At 42.8% G+C, this 20,826-nt stretch overlaps 1 protein-coding gene and 1 non-coding gene across 8 annotated transcripts in view; both read right to left on the bottom strand.

Moving 5' to 3' along the window:
* LOC110531546 overlaps positions 1–10,034 on the bottom strand; it is a 29,409-nt gene extending 19,375 nt beyond the window's left edge. For 2 of the 4 annotated variants that reach the window (XR_005053423.1, XR_005053428.1), the window contains exons 1-4: positions 9,923–10,034; positions 8,768–8,853; positions 6,506–6,642; positions 39–164 (exon numbers count right to left, since the gene is read on the bottom strand). This is a non-coding gene — a transcript (uncharacterized LOC110531546). Of the gene's footprint in view, positions 1–38; positions 165–6,505; positions 6,643–7,708; positions 7,802–8,767; positions 8,854–9,739; positions 9,821–9,922 lie in introns of those variants that run through there. The other 2 variants (XR_005053426.1, XR_005053424.1) reach the window with 2 other exon arrangements.
* A 2,010-nt stretch (positions 10,035–12,044) lies between these two features.
* Positions 12,045–20,096, bottom strand: LOC118966143. Of its 4 annotated transcripts, none has more exons than XR_005053420.1 (5): positions 19,989–20,077; positions 19,794–19,874; positions 18,877–18,962; positions 15,691–15,816; positions 12,045–13,089 (listed from the first exon to the last, which is right to left on the bottom strand). XR_005053420.1 is itself a non-coding variant. In XM_036989215.1 (3 exons), the coding sequence occupies exons 2-3, from the start codon at positions 15,734–15,736 to the stop codon at positions 12,347–12,349; spliced, it is 789 nt and encodes a 262-aa protein (XP_036845110.1). In that variant the 5' UTR covers positions 15,737–15,816; positions 19,989–20,075; the 3' UTR covers positions 12,045–12,346. The 4 variants fall into 4 exon arrangements, 1 of the variants encoding a protein (XP_036845110.1); XR_005053421.1 differs by having other exon boundaries at positions 19,794–19,871; positions 19,989–20,069; XR_005053419.1 differs by lacking the exon at positions 19,794–19,874 and having other exon boundaries at positions 19,989–20,096.
* Positions 20,097–20,826: the final 730 nt, after the last annotated feature.

Below are 20,826 nucleotides of genomic sequence, written 5' to 3'. Positions count from 1 at the left end.
GGGTTGAAAGCTTCATAAAGTTAATAAACATTACTTACTATCATGGCCAATTTCCTTGCTACGTCTGTTTCCAGCAGTTGCCATATCTGACTTTGTTAATTGTCTTCCTCTTAGACGGTTCACTAGAAGCTGCAGATCTTATTTGTGTGCTGGAAAGGGAGAGGCTGTAGAAACAGAACACAAGGATGAATCATTAGACAGGATGATGTTAGTGGACCTAAGTGTTATCAAAGTGTAGCTATTTATAGTGTATTTGAAGGCCTACAGTTCCTTCGGAAAGTATATAGACCCCTTGACTTTTCCCACATTTTGTTACATTTTAGAATAAGGCTGTAATGTATTACATTGTTTTTCCCCTCATCCATCTACACACAATACCCCATAATGCATAAAGCAGAAACTGTTTAAAAAAAATAGTTGCAAATGTATTTAAAACAAAACAAACACCTTATTTACATAAGTATTCAGACCCTTTGCTATGAGACTCGAAATTGAGCTCAGGTGCATCCTGTTTCCATTGATAATCCTTAAGATGGTTCTACAACTTGATTGGAGTCCACCTGTGGAAAATGTAATTGATTGGACATGATTTGGAAAGGCACACACCTGTTTATATAAGGTCCCACAGTTCACAGTGCATTTCCGAGCAGAAGGACAACCATCTCTGCAGTACTCCACCAATCAGGCCTTTATTGTAGAGTGGTCAGATAGAAGCCACTCTTCAGTAAAAGGCACATGACAGCCCACTTGGAGTTTGTCAAAAGGCACCTAAAGACTCTCAGACCATGAGAAACAATATTCTCTGGTCTGATGAAACCAAGATTAAACTTTTTGGCCTGAATGCCAAGCATTAAGTCTGAAGAAAACCTGGCACCATCCCTACGGAGAAGGGGGTTCAGCGTCAGGGACTGGGAGACTGGTCAAGATGGAGCAAAGTAAAGAGAGGTCCTTGATAAAAACCTGCTCCAGAGCACTCAGGACATCAGAGTACTGAGTGAAGGGTCTGAATACTTATGTAAATATGATATGTTTTTTTATTTGTAATACATTTTTAGTTCAATTGAACTAAAAACCTGCTTTTGCTTTGTCATTTTTGGGTATTGTGTGTAGTTTGATGAGGGCAAAAAAACTATTCAATCAATTTTAGAATAAGGCTGTAATCTAACAAAATGTGGAAAAAGTCAAGGGGTCTGAATATGTGCTGCGTATTTATACTGAATAAAATATAAACTCAACCTGTAAAGTGCTGGTCCCATGTTTCATGGGCTGAAATAAAAGATCCCAGAAATGTTTCATGCAAAGCGAATTTCTCTCAAATTTTGTGCACAAATTTGTTTACATCCCTGTTGGTGAGCATTTCGCCTCAAAAATTGAAAGAATGTGGCACCACAACAAACCTGCCAAGAGTGGGCCGCCCACAAACTCACGGACCAGGCAAGGAGGGCATTAATCAGAGAGGCAACAAAGAGACCAAAGATAACCCTGAAGGAGCTGCAAAGCTCCACAGCGGAGATTGGAGTATCTGTCCACAGGACGACTTTAAGCTGTACACTCCACAGAGCTGGGCTTTACGGAAGAGTGGCCAGAAAAAAAGCCATTGCTTTAGAAAAACATAAGCAAACACATATGGTGTTCACAAAAAGGCATGTGGGAGACTCCCCAAACATATTGAAGAAGGTACTCTGGTCAGAATAACATTTATCTTTTTGGCCATCAAGGAAAACGCTATATCTGGCGGAAACCCAACACCTCTCATCACAGTGAAGCATGGTGCTGGCAGCATCATGCTGTGGGGATGTTTTTCATTTGCAGGGACTGGGAAACTAGTCAGAATTGAAGGAATGATGGATGGTGCTAAATACAGGGAAATTCTTGAGGGGAACCTGTTTCAGTCTTCCAAAGATTTGAGACTGGGATGGAGGTTCACCTTTCAGCAGGACAATGACCCTAAGCACACTGCTAAAGCAACACTCAAGTGGTTTAAGGGGAAACATTTAAATGTCTTGGAATGGCCTGGTCAAAGCCCAGACCTCAATCCAATTGAGAATCTGTGGTATGACTTAAAGATTGCTGTACATCAGCGGAACCCATCCAACTAGAAAGGGCTGGAGCAGTTTTGTCTTGAATGGGCAACAATCCCAGTGGCTAGATGTGCCAAGCATAAACAGACATACCCCAAGAGACTTGCAGCTGTATTTGCTGCAAAAGGTGGCTCTACAAAGTCTTGACATTGCTGGGGTGAATAGTTATGCATGCTCAAGTTCTGTTTTTTTGTCTCATTTCTTGTTTGTTTCACAATTAAAAATATTTTTCATCTTCAAAGTGGTAGGCATGTTGTGTAACTCAAATGATACAACCCCCACCCCCAAATTCTATTTTAATTCCAGGTTGTAAGGCAACAAAATAGTAAAAATGCCAAGGGGGTGAATACTTTTGCAAGCCACTGTATCTAGCACGTTGTTCTGTCAGGCATCAGGTAGTATTGTTTGTTTCTTTGTTAGAAGCTTCTCTTGTTTTGTATTAGTTATCCTTAAAGTCACACTGCACTTGTTTCCTAACTCCCTGTGTCTACGTTACAGAATACTACCTCTCAAAATATTGAAGCGAGCAGAAGAGTTCTGGAACGATGCCCACGTGAGGCTCCAGTGTTACGTCCGCCGTCAGAAGAAGCAGGCAGATTGCCACCGCAGTGAGGCTCCAGTGTTCCGTCAGCCGTCAGAAGAAGCAGGCAGATTGCCATCACAGTGAGGCTCCACTGTTCCGTCCGCCGTCAGAAGAAGCAGGCAGATTGCCATCACAGTGAGGCTCCACTGTTCCGCCCGCCGTCAGAAGAAGCAGTCAGATTGCCATCACAGTGAGGCTCCACTGTTCCGCCCGCCGTCAGAAGAAGCAGGCAGATTGCCACCGCAGTGAGGCTCCAGTGTTCCATCCGCCGTCAGAAGAAGCAGGCAGATTGCCATCACAGTGAGGCTCCACTGTTCCGTCCGCCGTCAGAAGAAGCAGGCAGATTGCCATCACAGTGAGGCTCCACTGTTCCGTCCGCCGTCAGAAGAAGCAGGCAGATTGCCATCACAGTGAGGCTCCACTGTTCCGTCCGCCGTCAGAAGAAGCAGGCAGATTGCCATCACAGTGAGGCTCCACTGTTCTGTCCGCCGTCAGAAGAAGCAGGCAGATTGCCATCAGAGTGAGGCTCCACTGTTCCGACCGCCGTCAGAAGAAGCAGGCAGATTGCCACTGCAGTGAGGCTCCAGTGTTCTGTCCTCCGTCAGAAGAAGCAGGCAGATTGCTATCGCAGTGAGGCTCCACTGTTCCGTCCGCCGTCAGAAGAAGCAGGCAGATTGCCATCACAGTGAGGCTCCAGTGTTCCGTCCGCCGTCAGAAGAAGCAGGCAGATTGCCACCGCAGTGAGGCTCCACTGTTCCGTCCGCCGTCAGAAGAAGCAGGCAGATTGCCATCACAGTGAGGCTCCAGTGTTCTGTCCTCCGTCAGAAGAAGCAGGCAGATTGCTATCGCAGTGAGGCTCCACTGTTCCGTCCGCCGTCAGAAGAAGCAGGCAGATTGCCACCGCAGTGAGGCTCCACTGTTCCGCCCGCCGTCAGAAGAAGCAGGCAGATTGCCATCACAGTGAGGCTCCAGTGTTCCGTCCGCCGTCAGAAGAAGCAGGCAGATTGCCACCGCAGTGAGGCTCCACTGTTCCGCCCGCCGTCAGAAGAAGCAGGCAGATTGCCATCACAGTGAGGCTCCACTGTTCCGCCCGCCGTCAGAAGAAGCAGGCAGATTGCCACCGCAGTGAGGCTCCACTGTTCCGCCCGCCGTCAGAAGAAGCAGGCAGATTGCCATCACAGTGAGGCTCCACTGTTCCGTCCGCCGTCAGAAGAAGCAGGCAGATTGCCATCACAGTGAGGCTCCACTGTTCCGCCCGCCGTCAGAAGAAGCAGGCAGATTGCCATCACAGTGAGGCTCCACTGTTCCGCCCGCCGTCAGAAGAAGCAGGCAGATTGCCATCACAGTGAGGCTCCAGTGTTCCGTCCGCCGTCAGAAGAAGCAGGCAGATTGCCATCACAGTGAGGCTCCAGTGTTCCATCCGCCGTCAGAAGAAGCAGGCAGATTGCCATCACAGTGAGGCTCCACTGTTCCGCCCGCCGTCAGAAGAAGCAGGCAGATTGCCATCACAGTGAGGCTCCACTGTTCCGTCCGCCGTCAGAAGAAGCAGGCAGATTGCCATCACAGTGAGGCTCCACTGTTCCGCCCGCCGTCAGAAGAAGCAGGCAGATTGCCATCACAGTGAGGCTCCACTGTTCCGCCCGCCGTCAGAAGAAGCAGGCAGATTGCCATCACAGTGAGGCTCCAGTGTTCCGTCCGCCGTCAGAAGAAGCAGGCAGATTGCCATCACAGTGAGGCTCCACTGTTCCGCCCGCCGTCAGAAGAAGCAGGCAGATTGCCATCACAGTGAGGCTCCAGTTTTCCGTCCGCCGTCAGAAGAAGCAGGCAGATTGCCACCGCAGTGAGGCTCCACTGTTCCGCCCGCCGTCAGAAGAAGCAGGCAGATTGCCATCACAGTGAGGCTCCACTGTTCCGCCCGCCGTCAGAAGAAGCAGGCAGATTGCCACCGCAGTGAGGCTCCACTGTTCCGCCCGCCGTCAGAAGAAGCAGGCAGATTGCCATCACAGTGAGGCTCCACTGTTCCGTCCGCCGTCAGAAGAAGCAGGCAGATTGCCATCACAGTGAGGCTCCACTGTTCCGCCCGCCGTCAGAAGAAGCAGGCAGATTGCCATCACAGTGAGGCTCCACTGTTCCGCCCGCCGTCAGAAGAAGCAGGCAGATTGCCATCACAGTGAGGCTCCAGTGTTCCGTCCGCCGTCAGAAGAAGCAGGCAGATTGCCATCACAGTGAGGCTCCAGTGTTCCATCCGCCGTCAGAAGAAGCAGGCAGATTGCCATCACAGTGAGGCTCCACTGTTCCGCCCGCCGTCAGAAGAAGCAGGCAGATTGCCATCACAGTGAGGCTCCACTGTTCCGTCCGCCGTCAGAAGAAGCAGGCAGATTGCCATCACAGTGAGGCTCCACTGTTCCGCCCGCCGTCAGAAGAAGCAGGCAGATTGCCATCACAGTGAGGCTCCACTGTTCCGCCCGCCGTCAGAAGAAGCAGGCAGATTGCCATCACAGTGAGGCTCCAGTGTTCCGTCCGCCGTCAGAAGAAGCAGGCAGATTGCCATCACAGTGAGGCTCCAGTGTTCCGTCCGCCGTCAGAAGAAGCAGGCAGATTGCCACCGCAGTGAGGCTCCAGTGTTCCGACCGCCGTCAGAAGAAGCAGGCAGATTGCCATCACAGTGAGGCTCCACTGTTCCGTCCGCCGTCAGAAGAAGCAGGCAGATTGCCACCGCAGTGAGGCTCCAGTGTTCCGACCGCCGTCAGAAGAAGCAGGCAGATTGCCACCGCAGTGAGGCTCCAGTGTTCCGACCGCCGTCAGAAGAAGCAGGCAGATTGCCATCACAGTGAGGCTCCACTGTTCCGTCCGCCGTCAGAAGAAGCAGGCAGATTGCCACCGCAGTGAGGCTCCAGTGTTCCGCCCGCCGTCTGAAGAAGCAGGCAGATTGCCACCGCAGTGAGGCTCCCGTGTTCCATCTTGGTGATCGTGTCTGGCTCTCCACTAGGAACCTTCCACTCTGCCTGCCCTGTAAGAACCTGAGTCCCCGGTTTGTGGGACCGTTCAAGGTCTTCTGGAGGGTCAATGAGGTGACATTTAGATTACAGCTCCCCGCTAACTATCGGATCCCTCCTCAGGCCGGTGGTTCATGGTCCCCTGACTGAGGCCGTCCACCACGACAGCCCTCCATCTCCCCTGGACATCGAGGGAAGCCCTGCCTATGCCGTCAGATCCCTCCTGGACTCCCGATATCGTTGGGGTTGGCTCCAGTACCTGGTGGACCGGGAGGGGCACAGTCCAGAAGAGCGGTGTTGGGTACCGATGGACAACATTCGAGATACATCTAAGATTTCTACCTTTGCTGACCGAACTGCTCCTCGCCCTCGGGGCATCCCTCTAATCGGTGTACTGTCACGTCTATTCCTGCTCGTCGTCGCCGGTCCTGGCAGCCCATCATAAAGAACACCTGCGCCCTATCATTAGACACACCTGGACTTAATCCCTACCCTGATTACTATTCCTATATCTAGTACTCTGTAACTTTTCTAAACCAGGCTGTATTGGTTCTGTTTTCATGTCAGACACTATTCTTGTTTTGTGTCGCTCCATGTTTGTTAATGTTAAACTCACCACCTGCACCTGCTTCCTGACTCCCTTCGTCTCCATTACAGGTGTTATGTTAAAGTTACAATCTGCTATATTTACTGCTGTTCAAAGGTAATTTCAATAAATAATCTCAGTAGCCTACTACAAATGTGTTAACCCATCACACAGACGCAGACATATGCATAAGATAGCTAAAACTGACTCCATTGCAAACAGTAAAAGTATCACATAAACACACTATTGAATGATATACCCTATGTCATTTCCCCACAACAGCACCAATGATGAACTCCTGTAAAAACACTCAGCTGAATTACTGCAGGTCTGGTGGTGGTAGAACATCCAGAGGTGATGATGGTTGAGGGTTGTCTGAGGACAGCTTCAAGGGACCTAAGATGAATAATAAAATAATTAACAGAATAACACTGACATTTGTCTTTTCCTACTAGCACTGACTTTGCTGATAGCTACTTTATTGGAGGCAGGGTTGGGTTACTTTCTAAATGTAATCCTTTACAGTTACTAGTTACCTTTCCAAAATTGTAATCAGTAACGTAACTTTTGGATTACCCCAAATAAGTAATGTACTTTTAGATTACTTTCCCTTTAAGATGCATTAAAATAATACAAAAATGTATATTTCCAATTTAATGAAATGTTTTGCAGGAAAAATCTATTTTAGAGTTTACAAAGCTGGCCATAAGTGGATGTTGTATTTTACTTTATGGGTTGGTTATGCAGGCTCCTTCTAAACCATTGCTTTCTACTACAGACAGTAATAAAATGAGGCTATATCTCTACATTAAAAACCAAAGTCTGTCAGATTTCATGTTATTCCAATTCCTTTAATTCTCCTTGATCTTCAAGAATGGGACTTGGAAATGGCCAAATAACCATTGGAAGACAAAGCTTGTACTGTAGCCGACAAAAGCCTTTTCCTGCCCTTTTCCCTCGATCCATCAAACACATTTAGTTTGTCATCATATAGTATTGATGTTTGACTTGCACTCAGACTCGCTCAGACGGAACAAATTTAAAAATGTGACTCTTTTCATTGCTATCTTGAATAACACTGAGAAAAAAGAAAGGTGTTAAATTAGTTTTTCGCAAACATAATTTCTAAATTTGCTGTTTTAAAAAAAAATTATAATCAATTTTTATCAAAAGTATCTGTTATCTGATTGCAGTATTTTGGCTAGTGATGCAACAGATTACAGTTATAGTTACAATCCGTTACCCTGATGGGTGGACATGTTCTTACTTTGTCTGTGATATGTGGTTGTTTCACCAAAAGTAATCTTAAAATGGAGGTAATAACTGTCTCTCTGGATAGGAGCATCTGCTAAATTAAATGGAAGTGTAAATGTAAAACCAGATTTCACAAATTCCATAAAAATGTAAACATTTTCTAAACTGAATTAAAAATGTTCTTACTTTAATGTAAACATTTTCTCACCTTAGTTGTTGAAAAGTGATGATAAATGGATTTTGAAATTGTAACCACGTTTTCCACTCAGTTGGTGTTTGTTTTCTGCGCAATTGTAATTTATCTTTCACTTTCACTCTCCTCTCCAAAACTGCAAAACTCTCTCTCTCTCTTTCTCTCTCTCTCTCTCTCTCTCTCTCTCTCTCATTACAGGTATTTTGGTGTGGACCCTGTGGTGCTATTTCAACAAACCATAGTACATTGTGGACTTGTGATCACCTGTATATCATAAGCATTCTTTTTAGGCACCACAGCATTGAGAAATTGGAGTAGTGTGTTCACTCAATCAGCAACAGCTTGGTCAAAGTGCCTTTTTAACCCAATGGGGCCCAATGGGGCGATATCATCATTTCTGGGTAAAAATGAAGTACCATAATGTGATTGTTTTAAATTAAAATGGTCAAGAATATACAAAAATGGCTTCTTAGCAAAGAGCAATTTCTCAAGCAAGTATTTTGGTAGGACTGTCTGGGAGTGGTCTGAGTGGGGAGGGGAAAACTGAAAACTAGCTGTTATTGGCAGAAAGGTTTGGAACTCGCTTTCTTATTGGTCTAACTAATTTACTGCCTGGTAACATCACCAAGCAGGCCAAAACTCCATTCCACCAAAAATGGCTAACATTCCAGGTAGACTGTATTCGATCTTCAAGCATTCATTTTTTATTCCATGGTGATTTCTTCACCAATTTCTGCAAACCTCAACTTTAGGGAGGTACAGTAAACCAAATACGGGGAACTGTAAGTGGGGTGTCATATTAAAGTTACAATCTGCTATATTTACTGTGTTCAAAGGTCATTTCAATAAATAATATATATCTCATTAACCTAGTACAAATGTCTTACCCCATCAATACACACACACACACACACACACACACACACACACACACACACACACACTGTTCACAAAGATAGATAAAACTGACTCCATTGCAAAGAGTAAAGGTCTCACACAAACACACTATTGAATGATATACCCTAAGTCATTTCCTAACAACAGCACTAATGATAAACTCCTGTCTAAACATACCCAGTTGAAATACTGCAGGTCTGTTGGTAGTAGAACATCCAGAGGTGATGATGGTTGAGGGTTGTCTGAGGACAGCTTCAAGGGACCTAAGATGAATAATAAAATAATTAACAGAATAAAACTGACATTGGTCTTTTCCTACTAGCACTGACTTTGCTGATAACTACTTTATTGGAGGCAGGGTTGGGTTACTTTCTAAATGTAATCCTTTACAGTTACTAGTTACCTGTCCAAAATTGTAATCAGTAACGTAACTTTTGGATTACCCAAACTCAGTAATGTACTTTTAGATTACTTTCCCTTTAAGATGCATTAAAATAATACAAAAATGTATATTTCCAATTTAATGAAATGTTTTGCAGGAAAAAATCTATTTAAATTAAATCTAAATCTATTTTAGAGTTTACAAAGCTGGCCATAAGTGGATGTTGTATTTTACTTTATGGGTTGGTTATGTAGGCTCCTTCTAAACCATTGCTTTCTACTACAGACAGTAATAAAATGAGGCTATATCTCTACATTAAAAACCAAAGTGTGTCAGATTTCCATTCATTGCAATTCATTTAATTCTCCTTGATCTTCAAGAATGGGACTTGGAAATGGCCAAATAACCATTGGAAGACAAAGCTTGTACTGTAGCCGACAAAAGCCTTTTCCTGCCCTTTTCCCTCGATCCATCAAACACATTTGGTTTGTCATCATATAGTAATGATGTCCGACTTGTGCTCAGATGGAACAAACTTAAAATTGTGACTCTTTTCATTGCTATTTTGAATAACACTGAGAAAAAAGAAAGGTGATAAATCATTTTTTCGCAAACATAATTTCTAAAACTGATGTTTGCGAAAAAATTACAATTATATATATATATTTTTAAGTATCTGTTATCTGATTGCAGTATTTTTGTTAGTAAAGCAACGGATTATAGTTACAGTTACAATCCGTTACCCTGATGGGGGGACATGTTCTTACTTTGTCTGTGATATGTGGTTGTTTCACCAAAAGTCATCTTAAAATGGAGGTAATAACTGTCTCTCTGGATAGGAGCATCTGCTAAATTTCACAAATTCCAAATTCCACAGATTTCACAAATTCCATGATAATTTTCTAAACTTAATTAAAAATGTTCTTACTTTAATGTAAACATTTTCTCACCTTAGTTGTTGAAAAGTGATGATAAATGGATTTTGAAATTGTAACCACGTTTTCCACTCAGTTGGTGTTTGTTTTCTGCGCAATTGTACTTTATCTTTCACTTTCACTCTCCTCTCCTTCCTTCTCCCCAAAACTGCAGTACAACATAACACCACAGAGTGGAGCTATATCAATAAATCAAATGTTTTCCCTGTCTGGTGTTAAGTGTACCCGCGTGTGTCTCTCTCTCTCTCCCTCCCTCCATCCCTCTTTCTCCCTCTGTCTCTCTCCCCCCTTCTCTCTCTCCCCCCTTTCTATCTCCCTTTGTCGCTCCCTCCCTCCTTCCATCCATCCCTCCCTCTGTCTCTCTCTCCCCCTCCCCCTACCTCTCTCTCTCCATCTCTCTTTCCCTCTCTCTCCCTTCCTCCCTCTATCCCTTCCTCCCTCTCTCCCTCTGTTCCTCCCTCTCTCTATCCCTCCCTTCCCCTACTGCTCTCTCTCTCCCTCCCTCTCCTTTCTCTCCATCTCTTTACCTCTCACTCCATACCTCTCTCCCTATCTCCCTTTGTACCTCCCTCCCTCCCTCCCTCTCCCTTTCTCTCTCTATCTATCTCTCTCTCTCACTCCCTCCTTCCCTCTCTCTCTCTTCCTCCCTCTATCCCTTCCTCCCTCTCTCCCTCTGTTCCTCCCTCTCTCTATCCCTCCCTTCCCCTACTGCTCTCTCTCTCCCTCCCTCTCCTTTCTCTCCATCTCTTTACCTCTCACTCCATACCTCTCTCCCTATCTCCCTTTGTACCTCCCTCCCTCCCTCCCTCTCCCTTTCTCTCTCTATCTATCTCTCTCTCTCACTCCCTCCTTCCCTCTCTCTCTCTCTCTCTCTCTCTCTCTCTCTATCTCTCCCTTTGTCCCTCCCTCCCTCTCCCTTTCTCTCTCTCTCTATCTCTCTCACTCCCTCCTTCCCTCTCTCTCTCTCTCTCTCTCTACCTTTCTCCATCTCTCCCTTTGTCCCTCCCTCCCTCTCCCTTTCTCTCTCTCTCTCTCTCTCTCTCTCTCTCACTCCCTCCTTCCCTCTCTCTCTCTCTCTCCCTCCCTCCATCTCCCGCTGTCCCTCCCTCTCTCTATCCCTCCCTCTCATTCCTCTCCCTACCTCTCTCCTCCCTACCTCTCTATTTCCCTCTCTCTCCCTTCCTCCCTCTATCCCTTCCTCCCTCTCTCCCTCTGTTCCTCCCTCTCTCTATCCCTCCCTTTCCCTACCGCTCTCTCTCCCTCCCTCTCCCTCCTTCTATTTCTCTCCCTCTTCCTCTCTCTCTCTCTCTCCCTTCCTCTCCATCTCTTTACCTCTCACTCCCTCCCTATCTTCCTTTGTCCGTCCCTCCCGCTCCCTTTCTCTCTCTCTCTCTCTCTCACTCCCTCCTTCCCCCTCTCTCTCTCTCTCTCTCCCTACCACTCTCCATCTCTGTTTCCCTCTCTCTCCCTCCCTCCATCTCCCTCTGTCCCTCCCTCTCTCTATCCCTCCCTCTGTCTCTCTTTCCCTCCCTCCCTCTCTGTCTCTCTTTCCCTCCCTCCCTCTCCCTCCCTCCCTCTCTCTACCTCACTCCCTCTCTCTACCTCACTCCCTCTCTCTACCTCACTCCCTCCCTCTCTCTACCTCTCCCTTCCTATCTCACTCTCATTCCTCTCCCTCCCTCTCTCCTCCCTACCTCTTTCTCTCCATCTCTATTTCCCTCTCTCCCTTCCTCCCTCTATCCCTTCCTCCCTCTCTCCCTCTGTTCCTCCCTCTCTCTATCCCTCCCTTTCCCTACCGTTCTCTCTCCCTCCCTCTCTCTCTCTCGCCCTTCCTCTCCATCTCTTTACCTCTTATTCCCTCCCACTATCTCCCTCCCTCCCTCCCTCCCTCCCTCCCTCCCTCTCCCTCTCATTCCCCTCCCTCCCTCTCCACCTCTCTCTCATTACAGGTATTTTGGTGTGGGCGCTGTATTGCATTCTTGACTTGTGATCAACAGTTGACAGTTAAGAAAATAATGCATCTCCAGAATTTTTTTTAACTAAACCCAACATCCTAAACTTTATCATAACAAAACAATGTTACACATATTTCTATTGAAGTTGTTTTTAACAAAACAATTAAAACTGAAACCAAGTATTTGTAGAACAATATTTATTTTAGATTTGTCAATAGTTGCAACAACAAAAAAACATACACTGCAATTAATTTAACAACAATGTCAAAGAGAAAAGACATGGAAGTCATCTCCCCCAAAATAAAAAATACATGACATTGAATTGACAAATGATGTACACTATGGAGGACTTGTCCAAGTTAAAGTAGAGGTTTGACCATCTGTACAGCTTATCCAGACTTGTTATGCATCACAGCATTGATAAAACAGAGCCGTTTTCTTCAGTCTCAGATCTATCAGGGCACAGTGTACCACCTGACTGTTTTCAGAAATGTTGTAAGAAATCTGACACCTTGTTGAATTCTTCTGTCAACGTTTCAAAGTCAATCATAGTCTTCCGACACAGTTCAGCTGATTCTATGATCTTATCAAAGAACTCCTTTTCAAGAGCCTCGTCCCTACGGACCTGGATGATGGCCACGATCATGTTAAGAAGACGGACGATGTCAAGTAACACCCCTTCCAATCGTACTGCACCAAGCCTAATGTGTTTGCTCAGTTCAGCCACTTTCTTCAGCAGTCTGGTTACCTCTGCTGCTGTACTCAGACCTGTAGTTACCGTGGATGTGGAGGAGGACAGTTCCTCTAATGTTTGAATATTTGTTTGGATTTTTTCCAGGCATTCAACAATTGGTTGAATACTTTTATTGAATTCTTCTGCATTGTTCTTAATTTTCTCTTGGCCATTGTTCTCAAACAACATCTTGACGACGTTCGACACAACAACAGTAGCTCCACCAAATGTAGTCAAGATTGCCCCTACAATGGGCAAGGAGAGACCCCCAGTGTGTAAAGCTAGACCTATACCCACCACGCTGGTGACTGCCCCAGCTACCCCCATTCCAGCCCCAACATTCCTGCCTTTGGCAGCATCGTCCTGCACTTTCTTAATATCAGCAGCTTTCTGTTCAAAGTAATTTGCTCTTTCTTGTAAAGATGGTCTCTTTCCTTCAAAGCGTTCCTTGAATGACTTGATGTCATGCTTGAGGTTTCCTAGTTCATTTGACACTGGAAAAAATAATATTTGTCAGACAGTGTTTCGAGAGGTAAAACACAAACCCACAACCCACCACCAATTAAAGTTTCTCATTGAATACCACATTTACTGTTTACTTGACTAACTAACGGTTCGTTAATTGATCTCATTTAGTGTTGAAAAATTCTTAATTTAACCAAGTTTCAGTTATACATTCACATACACTCCCCTTCATATTAATTTGGACAGTGAAGCTAAAATGTTTGTTAATTTGGCTTATTATTTGAGATCAAATGTTTTCAATGAGTCGACAGTACAGAATGTCACCTTATATTTGAGGGTATCTTCATACATCTCAGTTTTACCGATTAGAATTAATGCATTGAAGGTGTCAAATTCACTTATAAACTGAGTATACAAACACTAAGAACACCTGCTCTTTCCATGACATAGACTGCCCAGGTGAATCCAGGTGAATGCTATGATCCCTTATTGATGTCACTTGTAAAATCCACTTCAATCAGTATAGATGAAGGGGAGGAGACAGGTTAAAGAAGGATTTTTAAGCCTTGAGACAATTGAGACATGTATTGTATACGCGTGCCATTCAGAGCGTGAATGGGCAAGACAAATTATTTAAGTGCCTTTGAACAGGGTATTTTAGTAGGTGCCAGGCACATCAGTTTGTGTCAAGAACTGCATGCTGCTGGGTTTTCACACTCAACAGTTTCCTGTGTGAATCAACAATGGTCAATCACCTAAAGGACATCTAGCCAACTTGACACAACTGTGGGAAGCATTGGAGTCAACATGGGCCAGCATCCCTGTGGAACACTTGACACCTTGAAGAGTCCAGGCCCCGACAAATTCAGGCTGTTCTGAGGTCAAAAGGGTGTAACTCAATATTAGTAAGGTGTTCTTAATGTTTTGTACACTCAGTGTAGTGTATTAAAGTAGTCAAAAGTGTTGTATTTGGTCTCATATTCCTAGCCCGCAATGACTACATCAAGCCTGTGACCCTACAAACTTGTTGGATGCATTTGCAGTTTGTTTTGGTTGTGAATAATGAAAGTTACAGAGGAACTGTCAAAATTACAAAAAAATAGGGGAGGTTAACATGTCTGGGAGGTGTGATCTTTGTTCCTCTAACTTTCTAACTCGTTATTATTCACGACTAGTTCAGGATTATCCGTAATCATGGTAGCATCCACATCAATGTAGGATTGTTCAGAAACATATTATATTATTATTTACAATAACAGTGACTCCAAAACAACACAATTCATTATTTACCATTCATTTCTATTAGACACAAAATAATCTGAAACACAACCAAAACAAACTGCAAATGCATCCAAAACGTTTCTAGAGTTACACGCTTGATGTAGTCATTGCTTGCTAGTTATAAAGGACCAACGATACATAAAGAGTATAATTTCTCTATGGTAAAACAGATGTATGAAAATACCCTCAAATAAATAGGTGCCATTCTGTACCGTCACCTCATATAAAACATTTTATCACAAAATGCTGGAGTACAGTGACAAATGTACATTTTTAGTTTCACTGCCCTAAAAATATATATTTACATTTTAGCACACACTCTTATCCAGAGCAAATAGGATTTAGTGTCTTACTCAAGGGCACATCGACAGACTTTTCACCTATTCGGCAATCTTTCAGTTACGGTCCCAACGCTTTTTAAATGATAGACTACTTAATTACACCTAAATCTCAATGTACAAAGGTAGCGGATTATTAATGTCATTATCGATATTTGTATCTCTGGTCCAGGAATATTTGTAGTCATGTCATGAAACATAACAATCATCTGTTTTATGGTATACCAGGAAGAAAATTGGGGCCAGATTGAAATCGGATTGCTCCTGTATACAATGCGCCATTTAAAGGTAAATTCAGACTGAGCCAATATCTGCATCGTTTTCCCGTGAAAGCAAACCCACTGAACTTGGTAACACTGCCTTTAAAATCTGCATTGTCGACAACCCGTGATCAAAATGAAGCCTTCCCACATGAAAAAAATACTATAGTATACTGTAGTAGTATTACAATACTTACATACTGTAGTATTTACTGTACTGTTTTTGCAGAAATTACTGTAGTATTTACTGTAGTTAAAAAAAGACATTACAGTAATATACTGTAGCATTTACTAATAATGATTTATGTTGTGTGAATTATCATTTAAAAAAAATAATATTTGATCTTGTTTGTATTTTTCTCCTTGAGGAAAAATACTGGACTAATACTACAAGAGCAGATTGCCAATAACCTGTATGTAGGAAGGACTGGGGTATGATCAGATAGGATCTAAACCACTGCTCTTTTCTGTAAGCTGTAGGTAACTGACGGGCCGCACAATTTGGGATATGGGGAGGGGAATGGACATATGCAAATGTTGTATTAGCATATGAATACCATGTGTAGTATAGTATTCTACAGTATACAAAAAATATATATAGTAAGCACTACATGATAGCAGGATAGTACAGAGTGTAGTATAGTTTACCACAGTTTGCTACAAAATACTATAGAATTCTATAGTAAGTTAAATTTTTTATGTAGGTTGCTCTGGGTGAAACCGCTTCACAAAGTTAATAAATACTACTCACTATCATGGCCAATTTCCTTGCTACGTCTGTTTCCAGCAGTTGCCATATCTGACTTTGTTAATTGTCTTCCTCTTAGATGGTTCACCAGACGTTGCAGATCTTAGTTGTGTGCTAGAGAGGGAGAGGCTGTAGAAACAGAACACAAGGATGAATCATTAGACAGGATGATGTTAGTGGACCTAAGTGTTATCAAAGTGTAGCTATTTATAGTGTATTTGTAGGCCTATATGTGCTGCGTATTTATACTGAACAAAAATATAAACACAACATGTAAAGTGTTGGTCCCATGTTTCAACGTTGTGCACATTTTTACATCCCTGTTGGTGAGCATTTCTCCTTTGCCAAGATAATCCATCCACCTGACAGGTGTGGCATATCAAGAAGCTGATTAAACAGCATGATCATTACACAGATGCACCTTGCGCTGGTGATAGCAAAAGGCCACTCTAAAATGTGCAGTTTTGTCACACAACACAATGCCACAGATGTCTCAAGTTGTGAGGGAGTATGCAATTGGAATTCTGACTGCAGGAATGTCCACCAGAGCTGTTGCCAGATAATTAAATGTTAATTTCTCTACCATAAGCTGCCTCCAACGTTGTTTTAGAGAATTTGGCAGTACATCCAACCAGCCTCACAACAGCAAACCACGTGTATCCAAGCCAGCCCAGGACCTCCATTACTACCTTGATTACTTACCATTTACAGTGCCTGGTAAAACTATTCATCCCCCTTGGCTTTTTTTCTATTTTGTTGCATTACATCCTGTCATTTTTATTTCGATTTCATGCAATGGACATTCACAAAACTGTCCAAATTGGTGAAGTGAAATAAAAAAATATATAAACAGAAAAGTGGTGCATGCATATGTATTCACTCCCTTTGCTATGAAGCCCCTAAATAAGATCTGGTGCAATGAATTACCTTCAGAAGTCACATAATTAGATAAATAAAGTTCACCTGTGTGCAATCTAAGTGTCACATGATCTGTCACATGATCTCAGGATATATACACCTGTTCTGAAAGACCAGAGAGTCTGCAACACCACTAAGAAAGGGGTACCACCAAGCAATCGGCACCAGAAAGACCAAGGAGCTCTCCAAACAGGTCAAGGACAAAGTTGTGGAGAAGTACAGATCAGGGATGAGTTCTAAAAAAATATCTGAAACTTTGAACATCCCACGGAGCACCATTAAATCCATTATTCAAAACTGGAAAGAATATGATACTACAACAAACCTGCCAAGGGTGGGCTGCCCACAAACTCATGGACCAGGCAAGGAGGGCATTAATCAGAGAGGCAACAAAGAGATCAAATAGAACCCTGAATAAGCTGCAAAGCTACACAGAGGAGATTAGAGTATCTGTCCATAGGACCACTTAAGTCATATACTCCACAGAGCTGGGCTTTACGGAAGAGTGGCCAGAAAAAAGCCACTGCTTAGAAAAAAATGTGCAAACACATATGGTGTTCTCAAAAAGGCATGTGGGAGACGCCCCAAACATATGGAAGAAGGTACGCTGGTCAAACTAAAATGTAGCTTTTTGGCCATCAAGGAAAACGCTATGTCTGGCGCAAACGCAACACCTCTCATCACCCCGGGAACATCATCCCCACAGTGATTTATGTTGGTGGCAGCATCATGCTGTGGGATGCTTTTCATCAGCAGGGACTGGGGAACTATTCAGAATTGAAGGAATGATGGATGATGCTAAATACAGGGACATTCTTGAGGGAAACCTGTTTCAGTCTTCCAGAGATTTGAGACTGGGACAAAGAATCACCTTCCAGCAGGACAATGACCCTAAGCGTACTGCTAAAGCAAAACTCAAGTGGTTTAAGGGGAAACATTTAAATGTCTTGGAATGGCCTAGTCAAAGCCCAGACCTCAATCCAGTTGAGAATCTGTGGTATGACTTAAAGATTGCTGTACACCAGCGGAACCCATTCAATTAGAAGGAGCTGGAGCAGTTTTGCCTTGAATGGTCAAAAATCCCAGGGGCTAGATGTGCCAAGGTTATAGAGACATAACCCAAGAGACTTGCAGCTGTAATTTCTGCAAAAGGTGGCTCTAAAAAGTATTGACTTTGGGGGGTTGAATAGTTCTGCTTTTCTGTTTTGTCTTCTTTCTTGTTTCACAATGAAAAATCATATTATAATATTTTACATCTTCGTAGTGATAGGCATGTTGTGTCACTCAAATGATACAACCCCACCCCCCCAGAAACAAAATGTTGAATTTTAAATAGAAAAAGACAAATGCCAAGGGGGTGAATACTTTTGCAAGCCACTGTATCTAGCACTTTGTTCTGTCAGGCATCAGGTTTGTTTGTTTCTTTGTTAGAAGCTTCTCTTGTTTTGTATTAGTTATCCTTAAAGTCACACTGCACTTGTTTCCTGACTCCCTGTGTCTACGTTACAGAATACTACCTCTCAAAATATGGAAGCGAGCAGAAGAGTTTTGGAACGATGCCCACGTGAGGCTCCAGTGTTCCGCCCGCCGTCAGAAGAAGTCCGCCGTCACTCCATGTTTGTTTAAATTGAACTCACCAACTGCAGCTATATTTTGTCACGTCCTGACCTTAGTTCCTTTTTTATGTCTCTATTATAGTTTGGTCAGGGCGTGAGTTGGGGTGGGCATTCTATGTTTGTTCAGTGAGTTATAGTTCTATGTGTTTGGCCTGATATGGTTCCCAATCAGAGGCAGCTGTCAATCGATGTCTCTGATTGAGAACCATACTTAGGTAGCCTGTTCCCACCTGGTGTTTGTGGGTAGTTGTTTTCTGTGTCTGTGTTTTCACCATACAGATCTGTTTCGATTGTCATTTCTTTCCTGCACGTTGTTATTTTGTATTTTCTCGTGTTCTTATATAATAAATGATCATGGACACTTACAACGCTGCATTTTGGTTTGATCCTTCCTACTCATCATCATGCGAAGAAGAAGTTTGTTACATATTTACTGCTGGTCAAAGGTAATTTCAATAAATAATCTCATTAGCCTACTACAAATGTGTTAACCCATCACAGACACACACATGCATAAATAAATACTGTTCACAAAGATAGCTAAAACTGACTCGATTGCAAATAGTTAAAGTATCACATAAACACACTATTGAATGATATACCCTATTTCATTTCCCCACAACAGCATCAATGATAAACTCCTGTCTAAACATACTCAGCTGAATTACTGCAGGTCTGGTGGTGGTAGAACATCCAGAGGTGATGATGGTTGAGGGTTGTCTGAGGACAGCTTCAAGGGAACTAATATGAATAATAAAATAATTAACAGAATATCACTGACATTTGTCTTTTCCTACTAGCACTGACTTTGCTGATAACTACTTTATTGGAGGCAGGGTTGGGTTACTTTCTAAATTTAATCCTTTACAGTTACTAGTTACCTGTCCAAAATGGTTTTCAGTAATGTAACTTTTGGATTACCTCAAATAAGTAATGTACTTTTAGATTACTTTCCCTTTAAGATGCATTAGAATAATACAAACATGTATATTACCAATTGAACAGAATGTATTGCAGGAAAAAAATCTATTTTAGAGTTTACAAAGCTGGCCATAAGTGGATGTTGTATTTTACTTTATGGGTTGGTTATGTAGGCTCCTTCTAAACCATTGCTTTCTACTACAGACAGTAATGAAACAAGGCTTTATCTCTACATTAAAAACCAAAGTGTGTCAGATTTCATGTTATTCCAATTCCTTTAATTCTCCTTGATCTTCAAGAATGGGACTTGGAAATGGCCAAATAACCATTGGAAGACAAAGCTTGGACTGTAGCCTACAAAAGCCTTTTCCTGCTATTTTCCCTCGATCCATCAGACAGACTCGCTCAGACGGAACACACTTAAAATTGTGACTCATTTCATTGCTCTTTTGAATAAAACTGAGAAAAAAGAAAGGTGTTTAAATTAGTTTTTCGCAAACATTATTTCTAAATTTGCTGTTTGTGAAAAAATAATAATAATCAATTTATTTCAAAAGTATCTGTTATCTGATTGCAGTATTTTTGTTAGTAAAGCAACAGATTACAGTTATAGTTACAATCCGTTACCCTGATGGGGGGACATGTTCTCACTTTGTCTGTGATATGTGGTTGTTTCCCCAAAAGTCATCTTAAAATGGAGGTAATAACTGTCTCTCTGGATAGGAGCATCTGCTAAATTAAATGGAAGTGTAAATATAAAACCAGATTTCACAAATTCCATAATAATTTAAACATCTTCCAAACTTAATTTAAAATGTTCTTACTTTAATGTAAACATTTTCTCACCTTAGTTGTTGAAAGTGATGATACAAATATTTGTGAATTGTAACCACGTTTTCCACTCAGTTGGGTGTTTGTTCTCTGCAGCAATTGTAATTTATCTTTCACTTTCACTCTCCTCTCCTTCCTTCTCGCCAAAACTACAGTACCACATAACACCACAGAGTGGCAGCACAATGTCAATATATCAAGTGTTATCAATGTCTGGTTTCAAATTTGGGTGTGTGCATTGTGTACATTGTAGTACATTGTGGTACATTGTGGACTTGTGATCACCTGTAATTTAATACCTAATTGAACTAACTAGCTAACTCTCTAACTATCGTAGTTAAAGTTCCAACGCAGCTCTTTTTATCTAAATATCAAATCATTTCTGGGTAATAATTTATACCTTACTGTGATTGCTTTCAAATAAAATGGTCAAAAATAGCTTCGCAAAGAGCAATTTCTCAAGCAAATATTTTGGTAGGACTGTCTGGGAGTGGTCTGAGTGGGGAGGGGAAAACTGAAAACTAGCTGTTATTGGCAGAGAGGTTTGGAACTCTATTTCTTATTGTTCTAACTAATTTACCACCTGGTGATGCCATCAGGCCAAAACTCCATCCCACCAAAACAGGCTAAAGTTCCAGGTGGAGATTGGATATATATTGAAAACACAGGAAAACCATGTGTTTGACTGCACTGGTCCTTTAAAGAGGCTCTGATCATGTAGATTGTCACATATGTTTTTATGTTGCTCATTAGAAAAATGAGATTTCAGTGTCGGGGGTGTGTTTCCTAACCGATTCGGCATTTGGGTATTGGCCTATTTAACTTCCTCAAAATCCCCAGAAGGAATCTAAGT

The sequence above is a fragment of the Oncorhynchus mykiss genome, chromosome 9 (assembly GCF_013265735.2).
Source record: "Oncorhynchus mykiss isolate Arlee chromosome 9, USDA_OmykA_1.1, whole genome shotgun sequence".
Lineage (NCBI taxonomy): Eukaryota > Metazoa > Chordata > Actinopteri > Salmoniformes > Salmonidae > Oncorhynchus > Oncorhynchus mykiss.
Note: the sequence above shows the minus strand (reverse complement) of the source record. Positions and strands in the feature narration are given on the sequence as shown.

Bases quoted from the DNA above. Each gene is read 5' to 3' on its own strand.
- LOC118966143 (XM_036989215.1), bottom strand. From the start codon at position 15,736: ATGGCAACTGCTGGAAACAGACGTAGCAAGGAAATTGGCCATGATA. The intron at 13,090-15,690 runs GTGAGTAGTATT...TATTTTTTCCAG, and splicing joins CAAGGAAATTGGCCATGATA to TGTCAAATGAACTAGGAAAC.